Here is a 13,392-nt window from a genome sequence, read left to right as displayed (position 1 = left end):
ATTCATGTTTGCATAACTACTAGCAGAAAAGTCTTCTCAGAAATCCAAAGCTGAGAGTAAGTACATGTGGCAAAATAAAATCTACTAAAATGGTAGAGATGACTGAACACAGTGCCACACATGAGATGTGGAGACCATTTCCAGTGTCACCATTCTCTTACAGAAATAATATGCATACAGCACATTTCTCTTCTTGTACCAGTTGTTGTCCGCATACATTCATGTCTGTTCATTCACTGAGTCTTCCTTTACAGATTATTTTCTGATATCTTTTTCCCCTCTTAAAAGTACGTCTAGAGGGGCGCCTGGGTGGCTCAGTCAGTTAAGCGACCGACTCTTGGTAAGAGCTCAGGTCTTGATCTCAGGGTCATGAGTTCAAGCCCTGCACTGGGCTCCAATAGGCATGGAGACCACTTTAAAAAAAAAAAAGTCTGGAAGACATTTGCCTTTAAATTTATTTTATTTTTTACTCTCGCATCATGTATTATTTGGATTATAATGATTATGATGTTAAAAAATCCAACCACCATTTCCTTAGCATTTATTTTGTTCCTCACAACTACCTTGAGGGTTAGAGATTATTATCTCCATTTTACCAATGAGACAACTAAAGTCCAGGTCAAGCAGTCAGCCGAGCTCACAATAACCTACACGCCTCAGAACCTGGATTCCAAACCGTGTCAGTGTGGCTAGAAGCCCAGCCCTCTCTAGGACAGGAAGGTCCCCAGCCCAGGATGGTGCTTCCATTTGCAGGGCCCTTATTATGGGCCAGCGCAGGGCCTAGCCCTCACGTTAAATTTTAAATTCATTCTTCAAGACAAACTTGCAAGGGCAGTGTATTTATTCCCATTTCACCATCACAAAACTGAACACAGAAGTGAAATAACTTGATGAAGAGCTGGTAAGGGCAGAATTATATATAAATATATAGATATAAATTCTGGTCCATCAATTTCAAAGCCCACCTCACAGGGTGACTGGCCTAGAAAATTCTCTAGTTTAACGGAGACAGGATTTTCAACATTGACAAGAAAATTATATATTTATTAAGTAAGAATCTTCCAAGATGCATCCCCAAGCTCCAGGCTTTCATAAGACTTTTATAAATATATTGAAATAGCTGAACACATAAGGTGAGGAAACTCTTAGATACTGAAGGGAGGCCTGGATCACCTGCATTTATTGCCATTTTAGTCAATGAACCATGACCTAAACTTTCTCAGGTTTAAAACCAAATCTATATCTAATTAGGCTTGATTTTAGAGCCAAGCTCTCATTGCCACTCCATTCTATAACCAATTACACGATTCTTCCCAGGGAAAACCACTCAAATACCTGAATCTAAGTTTCTTAAACTCTCCCAGTTTATCAAGTAGAATAAAAAGTTGGCCAGAGCTAAAGGGAAATCAATGCCCAGCACACTAATGGACACAAATGAATGTTTCTGGAATGACTAAATAAGCCACAGATGAAACATCACATTGTCAATGCAATCTATGTAACTTTTATTTTTTGATAGTTTTAAACTTATAGAAAGCTTGCAAAAGCAGTAGAAAAGAATTCTTACACACCTCCACCCATTAACATTTTGCCCCAACTGCTTCATTATGAATACAATTTATAAACATGGTCATATATAATAAAATAATTTTATAGCAACTTACAATTAATCAATATATTAAAAATGACTTATTTTTTAAAAAGATCATTTTGTTTATTTGTTAGAGAGAGAGAGGGAGAGAGAGAGAGAGTATAAACGGGGAGGCAGAGGGAGAAGCAGGCTCCCCACTGAGCAAGACCAATGCAGGACTTGATCCCAGGACCCTGGGATCACGATCTGAGCTGAAGGCAGACACCTAACCGACTGAGCCACCCAGGCATCCAGTAAAAATGATTTCAACCCAAGCTAAAAGAAATACACTTTGCTGCCAGAGTCAACAAGTATAAATCTAATTCACAGCTTTTGAATTGGGAAGTTCACTGGATTTTGCCACATCTACAACCCACACATAATTACGGGTAACAACTTATGTTAGGACACTCAAGAATCTTCAGAGTGACCATAGAGATGTCCATTTCAATGTGAGCTTATTTTTCAAAGGAGGATCACTCTAAATAGACTTTGAAAAAAGCTGTTATTGTCAAAACAATATTTTTTTTGAGAGAGAGAGAGATGTGGGGAAGGGCAGAGGGAGAGGGAGAGAGAGAATCCTAAGCAGGCTTCACACCCAGTGCAGAGCCTGACTCAGGGCTCAGTCCCACGACCCTAAGATCATGACCTGAGCCGAAATCAAGAGTCAGATGCTTAACGGACTAAGCCACCCAGGTGCCCCAGTCAAAATGATACTTTATAACAAAACCCACAAATGAAAAGAGAATCCTATCCAAAAAAGTAATCAAATGGCACCAATCAACTCCCCAAACTTTCCGACAACCACTATGACTACTATCCAGAAATCTCTATTGTGCCAGCTGAACCTCCATTTCCTCAGGGAGTAATAACAAAGCAGCTTCATTTTGATTATTCACTATTTTTCAGGGATAACTATGAGAGGCTTACATAAACCTCACAGCCTTCCAATTTGGCTCCACAGATACTGCAGTCGTCATGTTCCTGTGATTCCCTGACAGGACTTTATGAGTGGACTTCCTTTTCTGGGTAGGAAGAGTGGTTGGGTTATAACTGGGTAACATGGTGCAAGAGCTGTAGGGGGAGGGCTAAAATCACAGGCCTGGCACAGGCTGAAGAACACTGAACCACGGCCTTGCTGGAGGATATCACCTGAGTCAACAACCTTCCCTGACAGAACGCACTGGACAAACTCTTCAGAGTCATGAATCAGACAGGTGGAGGCAGGCAGACACACTTCCCAGCCTCCTCAACTTGTCTCTGGGTGTCTTCAGCTCCAGACGGTGCCTTAGAAAGGCTTTATTCCAGGGTCCGCTAAAAATACCACCTGCAACCCCTCAGTAAATATCCATCAGGGAAGTCACACGAAGAGACTGCTCCAGTTCGCTCTTGCTGGTGGGTTTCCAAGGATAAAATAACACAGTCCGTGTCTCTTCAGTCATGAGGAAACCGTTGTCACTGAATCTCCCGGGGATGCTTCCTACATCTAACCAAACAAAAGGAGCAATAGCAGAGGTTTCCAGATCAAAAGCGAATGTGTCACCTTGCTGAGAGATGATGGCCTGAAAGAAAAAGATAAATTAAGTGAACGATGAGGGGAGACCTATCTATTCTACCCACAATGCCTATCAGAATGTGTATGTGGGCCAACAAGGAGTGTGTCTCTTACAGCTTTGGCTCCGCTGTCAAAGTCTCATACTCCATGTACTGTGTCTGATACCAAAAAACAGAGGACATTTATTTGAGGCTGTGGAAAATTACCAAATGGTAATCTCCAGCTAAGTGTAAAATATGTCAGTCTCTAATGATTAAGGAGGATATTTCATAAGAAGCTCAAAGCTTTGTATCTCTCACAGCTTTTCTCAGGGGACCAAGAAAGGAACATGTTGGCATAAGGGCCGGGAAGTTTCAATGACTTTCTCAGGATGTATGGTGGAGTTAGCACCACCAGGAAGCTTGTTCTAGAAAGATCCAGCAATCTAGACAGCTGCCTGCCAGGCATTTACAAAAGCTCTACCGTTAGAGCCTCCTCTCTTTTGCTGCATAATACCAGAAAGTCACATTACCACTTTTAACATGTGCAAATCCCGCACAATATCAGCAAGGGCAAGTGCAATTTAAGCCCTGTCATTCACTAGCCAGTTAGTGCACACTGAGGAGAGGCTAGGTTGGGCGGTGCCCCAGAGGATCAGGATTTGTGAGGTTCTCTCAGTGCGAGTGAGCATGCCGCTGAGAGTGATCTGGTATTTAAAGCCTTGCCTGACACAAAAGGTGACCCCTCAACGTGCAGACACGCCACACCGTAGGTGTGACGTTGGAAGTGATGTGTGGCATAGAGAATTCCAAGGTGCAATTTTTACTGTATGTAATTTTGGACTTAGACATCATGCAGGGTTCTGAGTTATAAACAAAAAAACTTACTTTGGAGGAAACAGCACAGACACTTCATAAGGGGTATCAGGTATCTCTTTTGTGTTTCAGAGATTCAGATCTGAAGCTAGATGTTAAATTCCCAAACCATGCCGCCCAGAGGTTCAGTGAAGACCCTACGGCAGTCACAGGCATGCAGTTCCCACGGCTGGCCCCAGTCCCCCTGCAAGGCTGCCAGGGAGGCCTCGGCTACTGCGGCTCCCCGGCCAAAGCCAGAAGGGGCACTGGGGCCTGCTTCCTCTTACTGCCTGCTTCCCATCTGAAGTCTCATCTCTGTATAGGACTGCAGAGCCCAGGGTCAGGCTTGTAGCCTGGCTTCAGGGAGGTGTGGTAAACAACTTCCCCACATCCTGCTGGGGGAGAACACACCTGAGTGTCTGGCCTATGGTAAGCCTGCAGAAAATGTTAACTATTATTACTATTATTAGATCCCTCTGGAAGGGCTAGTCTTACTGAAATCCAAATGAGGCAGGACAAGGGAACAAGTCCCACTTCTCTCCCACAACCCACTCATCCTAAGGTAATGAAGGCCTGGTTTAGGAAAGAGAAAAAGACTTCAAAATCCTAAGTCTGGAGCCTGCAAACTGAACTGCTACAGAGTTTTTTGGTTTAATTGTTGTTGTTATTTTTCTGGAAAGAAGCTGTGTGATTGTATGGCATTCCCTTCACAGCTGCTCCACATCAGCTGCTACAGATGACTTATATTTCATTATGTGAATATTTCCCTATTAATTAGAAAGATATGATTTCACTTCAAGGACTGAGTTTTCATATGATTATTTCTAAGTAAACACACACACACAAAAAAAAAAACCCTGTCACTTAAGCATTCTCAATGACTTATAGGTCTAAAACAAATGTAACTTTCATTAAACATAGAGAATAAAACATCCAATCACCATGTGTAGGGGAAAGGATAGGAGAGATTTTCAACCAACTAGACAGATTCCACATTCTCCAGCTGCACAAATTTTATAACAACACATCTTGGTTATTCCATTTTTTTCTTGGCAATTACAGATTCGATGATTAAGCTACTTGGAAACAATAAATCAAAGAGAATAGAGGGATATTTTTTAAAATTTCCTTAGTTTTAAGGACTTTCCTTAAATTTAAATTTTTAAAAATTTAATTAAAAATTTTTTTTAAATTTCCTTATATTTAAATCTTTAAACTTAAAATTTTCTTAAATCTCCTAAATTAAAGGATTGTCCTTAAGCCCTACAAGTCAGAGTGCTTCTGCTGGGGATTCCTGGTCCCCCCTCTACTCAGGTTTGCTGGCTTGTCAGGGTGGCACATGATACTTCAGGGATGAAGCAGGAAAGCCTGGGGACAGAGCCTGGGACATGGTGCAGGAGCAGTTAGCGGCGATGACTCATGCAGCCTTTTCCTGTTGTGCTCAAGCCCACTTCGGAGGGGCCAAGGGCTAGTGGAAGTGGCAGGAACCCTAAACTCGGACAAACACTGAATTAGAAAAAAAAGTCATTTGGTCTTTGCTTCTAGTGGGAAGAGACGAACATTCCCCAAGTCTCAGGTAAACTTAGTATCAAGGGGAAATTCTGCAGAATGCAGGAGGCCATGTGCTTCGCTTGGGAGTGGGAAAGGTCGGCAAGGCAACGGGGACCCCAGGCTGCTGGTACTTACAGTGATGTATGCCTTGCGCAGCCCCACGCTCTCACTCAGTGAAGACAGGAAGTGATAGTTGGTTGGGCTCCCAAGTTGGCTGTCAGTTGAAAGGTAAAAGGAAACCACACAGCTTTGCCGGGTACAATTCCCACAATTCTCCAACAATACGGGCACCTGCTCCTTATAGAGGAGAACGGCCTTCCCTGCTTTCAGGACAAAATGGTCAGTCTCAGAGGAGCACACCGGCTCCAGGGAACTCCACGTGTGGACTTTCACCTGGGAGAAACAAGACAGGGCAAAAACAAACATTCTTGGTTTGGTTTGGTTTGGTTTGGTTTTTAAGAGAATAATAGATGAAAGTCAGAACAGCAGAACTAGTTAAGAGCCTGTTGAGTCCTGGGTTTAACCCCAGCCCCACTTAGTCCTAGAGCTCATAACAGAGCAAGTTCCTCAACTTCTTAAAGGCTCTGCTTTTTCACATGTAAAACGAGATTAAGAACATCACCAACTTCACTGGCTGACGTGCGATTTAAATAAAGTAATCTGTGGAAGACACAGGACCTGGTGCGCTGTCAGGAGTCCATAACCGTGAGCTATCTGCAGTGTCCTCCAAACTGCAGCCGCCTGAGACTCTGAGTTTCTACCCTCTCTTTTTGCCCGACATTGTTTTAAATACAGGAGAATTCTTCCATATACATTCGGAATTCTTTTACAGATTTTCACTTTAATAAGCCATTTTTAAGGATTCCTTTCCGTCAAGTTTAGGCTATTTCCAGCTTCTTGTGATTATATGACTTTATATTATAGCGGCACTTCACAGTTTATAATTTGCTTTCATCTAATTATTTTATTCACTGCCCATCGAAATCCTTCAGGATTGCCTGATGAGGGAAAATATGATATTCACAGGAAACTGAATTACCACAGCATTAAGCCTTAAGGTCACGGGATAAACGGCAGAGTTTTACCCTGAAGGTACAGGTATTCTGAGTCCAAGGACAGCCCCTTTCCTGCGACAGGCACTAGAAACATTTTGATACAAATCAATTTCTCTTTTCTTTTTCCCAGAAGAAATATAACCAATAACTAAAGAATTATGAGCAAAATCTCTCCCTCTGGCTTAGAAAAAAAAACTCCAAGCAACTTACAGTGAGCTTCGCCTTACAGTCAGAGCGAAGGTCTGACACACCATAGATGAAAAACACGTCTTGATCCTCAAATCCCACGGGCAACAGTGGAGCGAAGAAATGCCGAGCAAAGTAATGAAGCATCTTCCACTTTCCTCCATACTCTAGAAACAGGCCAAGTTAAGAGATGGGCAGGGTCAAGCAGGCAGGGTCATCTCGCCCACAGTCCAGCTGTCTGACTTGTAACGATTCCAGGGACAGAGCATAGCAGAGAGAGTCAACAGGGTTACGAACCCACATTTCATTGAGGCCTTTTCCTCGAGGCACCCTCACATCTCGGTGAGGTGAGCATTCACATCTCCTTTACAATGAGGGAAGGGAAGCTCAAGTAGTAAATCAAACATGCCACAGGCAGGACTCTGAGCCCGACAGGACTCCTAGGCAGCACTTTCTCATACATAATTCTGCTTCTGGGAGCCCGATGTGCCAATATTCCTTTTTACTACATATGTATGAAGAGGGAAATCAGTACATGGCCATAAAAATATCACATTTATTAGTAACTGGTTTTTTTAAATTTAATTTTATTTTTTCAGTGTTCCAAGATTCATTGTTTATGTACCACACCCAGTGGTCCATCTATCAGTAGCTATAAGAAAATATTACAAGTGTATAAGATACCATAAATATTCATTTATAAGCGTTATAGAGAGGGGTGCCTGGGTGGCTTAGTTGGTTAAGCAACCAAGTCTTGATTTCAGCCCAGGTCATGACCTCAGGATCATGAGATTGAACTCTGTGTGTCCATGCTCAGCAGCTCAGTGCAGAATCTGCTGGAGACTCTCCCCTTCTTTTTCTCTTTGCCTCTCCCCTCTCCCATTCTCATGCACACTCTCTCTCAAATAAATAAATAAAATCTTTTAAAATTTTTTAAAAATAAGAGTTGTAGGAAACATAGTCAATAACATTATAATAACTTTGTATGGTGACAGATGGTGACTACACTTATCATGGTGAGTATTTTGTAACGTACAGAAATGTCGAATCACTGTATGGTACACCTAAAAAAAAAAACATAAACAAAACACTTGGGAAAGAAAAATTAAAAAGGTGACAGAAAGAGTTATTTAGAACTCAAAGTCTTCCTTTTCCCATAAGCACAAAAGGCTCTGAGTGAAATAAAACAACCATTATCATAAATGCCGCTGGCAAGTGCAGACTCGAGGAGAACATCCAAACAGATGATAATTAATGACAGTTGCTCAGATACAATTAGAAGCTTTTGAGAACCTATGAATTCTGTGCCCTGTTGGCAAGTCTAGGATGCTAAACCCCCAAACTAAAAAATATGTCACCATGCCTCTATTTCAAAAAACAGTGCTTTATTTCCCATAAAGCACTGCATCACTGAACAACTTCCAGAGAGATGGTGGGGAGGGAGAGTGGGAGGAAGGGGTGGGGGATGGGGAGTATCGTGTCCAGAATTCAGTGTAAGCTGTTGAGATGAAATGTGGTTTGAAGTTCAGACAGAACCAACTTCTTCAGGTTTTCCAAAATTTCAACTCTCAGCACTTCAACTGCAACTCTTAATATTTCACCCTTAAAAACAACAAGCGGGGAGGGGTGGAGAGGCCTTCCATATTAGACCTGTAGAATGAACTCACACTTACAACACTGACCTTGAACAACGTGGGTTTAGGGGCACCAAACCCTGTGCAGTCAAAAATCTGCATAAATAAAAAATAATAATATAATAAAAATTAAAAAATTAAAAAATATGTTTTAAAAATCTGCATATACATTTTTGACTCCCCCAGAACTTAACTACTAACAGCTTACTGTTGACCAAGCCTTACTGATAACATAAGTGGTCAATTGACATGTATTTTGTACGTTATATGTATTATATACTGTATTCTCACCATAAAGCAAGCTAGAGAAAAGAAAATGTTATTAAGGACATCAGAAGGAAGACGAAATACATTTACAGTACTGTACTGTCTTTACTCAAAAAATCTGCATCTTCTTGGACATGCACAGTTCAACCTCATGTTGTTCAAACATTAACTGTATTTGGAAAGTTTTCTCATAAACGGAAGATGGCTCAGACCTGAGGTAACTTAGAGATGCTTGCATGTGATATCCATTACAGAAGAGACTTCACATGTATGGTTCCAACTTCACGGCCACACGCGGAACACAAGAGAACAGCAATTGAAGCACAAAGTCTCACTGGGCCAGACACTAGTTACTCATCAGGAACAAAGTATGGCTACCAATTTAACATCCTGCAGTCAGCTGAAGATGTTCTATGATTTCTGGCTTTTCTATTAGCTTTCAACCTGTCCAAGTTTATGACCCAAGCAAAATAAAATGCCCAGGAGGATTTCTGTATTTGCAAACTTGTAACTAAAAATGAGATTAGTTTTTTAAAAGGAAATATATAAGAATCTAGAGATTCCAAGCAGCTATGATCCCTTTAAAGGATCACATTCCCCCACCCCCACCTGTATATTAAAGGATCCCCTTTTCAGGTGATAAGAGGAGACACATTCGTTCCCCGACCCTCACTGGCACACACGAGACGCACCAGATTCATTAAACCAACGAAGTAGAGTTAAACAGAGGCCATGAGGCTGCCCAGAGCAGGAACAGACATAGCATATCATGTCACACCTTCTCCTGGCACCTGTTTTCTGTAACAGGTACAAGAAGATGGTGAACCTCTCCATGGAGGCATTGTCCTGCTAGACTTTAGAAAACAAATTCTTGCTCTGCCATCACAACTTCTGTTTCTGGGTTTACTCGCCCTTTCTCTTTTTTAAGATTTTATTTATTTGGCAGAGAGAGACAGCGAGAGAGGGAACACAAGCAGGGGGAGTAGGGGAGGGAGAAGCAGGCTTCCCGCTGAGCAGTGAGCCCGATGCTGGGCTCCATCCCAGGACCCTGGGATCATGACCTGAGCCAAAGGCAGACGCTTACCCACTGAGCCACCCAGGCGCCCTACTCACTCTTTCTGAAGAACTCATTAAAATAATCTGCAGTACAGTCATTTAAGGTGAGATCAACAAAGACTAGGCTCTCCCAGTTCTCGAACCAAACTCTGCTTCAGGAGTCCACAACCTCATCCACATACAAGAAGGCAAGGTCAGAGTCCAAGCGTCTCTGAACAATATCTCTTTGTCCAGTTTTAAGCATCCCAGGAAGGCTACTCTCCCCAGTCTACAGCTGATTCTCATTCAATACTCTTTTATCTGGTTGGTGCTGATAAAAAGTTTGGTTGGAGAAACTTGATCGATACTCCGACTTACCACAAGAGGTGATTCAGCACACTGATCAAAGCATGTGGGTAATGAACTCCTTTGGATCTGTGTTCACAGCTGGTTTAAGAGCCTGATCCAGCAAAGGGGCTTTTTTACTGTGTGACCTTGCCTCACTTTTGCCCCCAAATTCTTGTGTACGTTATTAACTGAACTTTGCTTCAAACCACGACTAGTGAACATCAGAGATTCGTCATTACTCCTTAATTTTTAAAAATATATCAAAATAGAATAATTCAAACTGCCGGTACCATGCCAGTCATCTCTCTGTTGCCAACTGATGGAAGTGATAACCCTTCCCACGTAAATTTCTGACTCCACATGTTTTGCCTGAGAGATAAACAGGGCAAAAATAAAGATGGCCTTATGAACCTAAAAGGGAAACCGGAAAAAGGACATTTTAACACTCGGCTGGGCCAGCATTCCACTTGGCTGAATTATTCTTCTAAACAGAGGAAGAGAGGCTTAAGTAAATGCCTCTTTTGCCTGGAAATTCCTCCTAATTAAATTCAAAATTATAAGCAATAATTATAAGACACGTGGCTGAGATCTTCATGCATCGACACCCTACATTAGCCGGCTTTTGTGACTCTGCACAGCCCACAACTCCAACAAGGCCGCCTCCAAGGCTCCTGGAGAGACCAGGAGGCGGGGTGGCCACAGTTCACCAGCTGTGGGAGGAACCTCTCCACTTAAGTGCCGGAGTCTACTCAGGTTAGTCTGATCCTCAGGCCCCGGGCTTTCTCAGCCTCCTCTCTGCCCTGGAGTCGCTTTCTCTCAGGGACACAAAGAATGCAGCAACACTTACCTAGAGAAGCCCAGGAAGGAGCCTGCCAGATGTCATTCAGCTGCCAATAAAGGGCACCCATGGTGTAGCCTTGCCCATCCACTATCTCACTGCGACTGCGGCGGTAGAATTCAGTCTCTATTTTGACACACTGGGCCTGCGTCACCTGATTCAGGGGAAAACATCGAAGCACACAAGGTATCGTTAGGCTTGAGTGTCCAGGTCTGAGAAAATGGCAGGTTTGAGGTGTTTTTTAAAGCAGGTTGGATAAATTAGGGACTCTGATTAACATTATGTCTACCATTATCATACTAGATCTGGAACTAGCCCCTCAGCACAACAGAAGGGTTGTCTATAATAGCTGATTTGTTTGGGAGTCTTAGTGTTCTGTTTATCAAGGAAACAGGATGGTATGAAAGGTTCCTTGCTAATGACAGTATAGGCAATGATGGAAAACAGACTATTATTCCAGAATAAATGGTAGATGTAGTCAAACACTAATCTTTTTTTTTTTTTACAGTGATGGGTTTTACAAATATATTCATAGCTACTAAAGAAAAAAGTTTTATTAGAAAAAAGTTCTACAAGAAAAATAACATTATTTTAAGTCTGATACTATCTAGTCCCTAGCCCCTTTTTTCTACTCAAGCAATTTTGTCCTTATATCATGACTTTTGATATTCGTACATTTTTTTTTTTAAAGATTTTTGTTTATTTGTCAGAGAGAGAGATAGTGAGAGAGGGAACCCCAGCAGGGGTAGTGGGAGAGGGAGAAGCAGACACCTCACTGAGCAGGAAGCCCGATGCGGGGCTCAATCCCAGGACCCCGGGATCATGACCTGAGCAGAAGGCAGACACTTAACCGACTGAGCCACCCAGGCACCCTGATAATCGTAAAATTTTTATGAATGTACCTCCTTCATTACAGCAGAACAGATGGTAAATTGTAGCAATGAGATACATGAGTTTAGTTCCCACTGAAGAGGCACTGAAGAACTTCATAGGGGACTCTTAATTATTGGCAACATCATTGAAATATCACCCTTTCATTGCTGCTATTATCACATGCTTTTTAAAAGAGTTTACTTTTTTATTTTGGAGAATGTGAGCCAGAGGGGAGGGGCAGAAGAAAGAGTCCATCCCAAGCAGACTCTGAACGGAGTGCAGAGCCCGACACAGGGCTCAATCCCGCTAACTTTAGATCAGGACCTGGGCCGAAACCAAGAGTGGGAGGCCCCACCGACTACACCACCACCCAGGCTCCCCTGTTATCCTATGCCTTTAACTTAGAGTTGTAGTAGGGGAGGCTCATGAGTGAGAGGTTCTCAGGCTGGTTTGGAGAAGTCACCAAGGAGACCTTGCAGAGATGGTCAGAGCTGCAAGGACTCCTCGCTAGAGTGAGGCCTGGATTTTCAGAGGAAGGAAAAGAAGGATGCAGATAAGGTTTCTAGAAGACTAAGCCCAGACACTTCCTAAAAGCTGGAAGAGCTCAGGTAGAGGTAGAACCTTTAAACAGAGTTAGGCTGGCTAGTGAGAAAGTCCTAAGTGAAGATACGACTTACTTATATGAGGTGGTGCCATAAAATTCCAGAAGGGTGAAGCAAGAAGAAATCATGGTCATTCAATAAAGATCTAATAAATTCCTATAGTATGTGTTACATGCTGGTATGGTCCACCCCTCTCCCAGCAGAAAAGATACAAGCGCACCCTCATGGAGCTTACTGGCTTGTGTAGAAGACAGGACTTCATCAGAGAGTCACACAAATGAATGTAAACTCTAAACAGTAATAAGTGCTAAGAAGGAGGGGTGAGCAATGTTAAGAGTGTGGATCGTGGGGGAAGCAGGCCTAGCTGAGGAATGACAACTGGCCTCAAAGAAGAGGAAAGAGAAAAAGAGAGAGGGCAGAACCCGGCAGCCAGACAGGACATGTGCGTTGAGCAGAGAAAACTCAAGTGAAGAACTGAAAGGCACAGAGAGCCAGGAGCAGTGGGAGGGAGGCCGGTAAGATGCAGGGATCAGACCTGGGAAGGTTCTGGTGTGTGTCCTAGAGGCCACCGTAAGCTCAAGGGGTGAAATGACCAGATTCGCTTTCCCAAAGAAGATGCTGCTGACCAAACGGAGAAAGAGAGGTGCGGTGGGGGTGGGGGTTTACAGTGGGTTTAGGGCGACCCTTCAGAAATCTATGAAAACCACCCCAGCAAGAGATGATACCAGCTGTGAGCAGACAAAGAAATGTCCTCATTCAGGAACCAGACAACTGGGACCACAGCAACGAGAACAGCGAATACACTCTAAAGAAAGTAAGAATCTCACAGAGTGGCAACGGTGCCAACTGAAAATGACCACAGGATACACTCGGCATATATTAGTCCGACACTAAGTCAGAGGGAATGAAACACAAAAACAGACCTGTGAAATCTGATGTGTTAGTCAAGCCAATCTGCAATTATATCAGAAATCTCTAGCCAAGT

At 42.8% G+C, this 13,392-nt stretch overlaps 1 protein-coding gene across 2 annotated transcripts in view; it reads right to left on the bottom strand.

Moving 5' to 3' along the window:
- Nucleotides 1–2,244: 2,244 nt before the first annotated feature.
- Nucleotides 2,245–13,392, bottom strand: part of MANBA (mannosidase beta) — a 121,067-nt gene continuing 109,919 nt past the window's right edge. For both annotated transcript variants that reach the window (XM_032860840.1, XM_032860849.1), the window contains 4 exons: nucleotides 10,942–11,086; nucleotides 6,835–6,977; nucleotides 5,705–5,962; nucleotides 2,245–3,192 (listed from right to left, as the gene is read on the bottom strand). In XM_032860840.1, coding sequence (XP_032716731.1) covers nucleotides 2,968–3,192; nucleotides 5,705–5,962; nucleotides 6,835–6,977; nucleotides 10,942–11,086 — 771 coding nt within the window. In that variant the 3' untranslated portion in view covers nucleotides 2,245–2,967. The remainder of the gene's footprint in view (nucleotides 3,193–5,704; nucleotides 5,963–6,834; nucleotides 6,978–10,941; nucleotides 11,087–13,392) is intronic.

Source organism: Lontra canadensis, unplaced genomic scaffold, assembly GCF_010015895.1.
Source record: "Lontra canadensis isolate GAN:19392208 unplaced genomic scaffold, GSC_riverotter_1.0 scaffold1, whole genome shotgun sequence".
Classification (NCBI taxonomy): domain Eukaryota; kingdom Metazoa; phylum Chordata; class Mammalia; order Carnivora; family Mustelidae; genus Lontra; species Lontra canadensis.
This window is presented reverse-complemented; position numbering and strand designations above follow the sequence as displayed.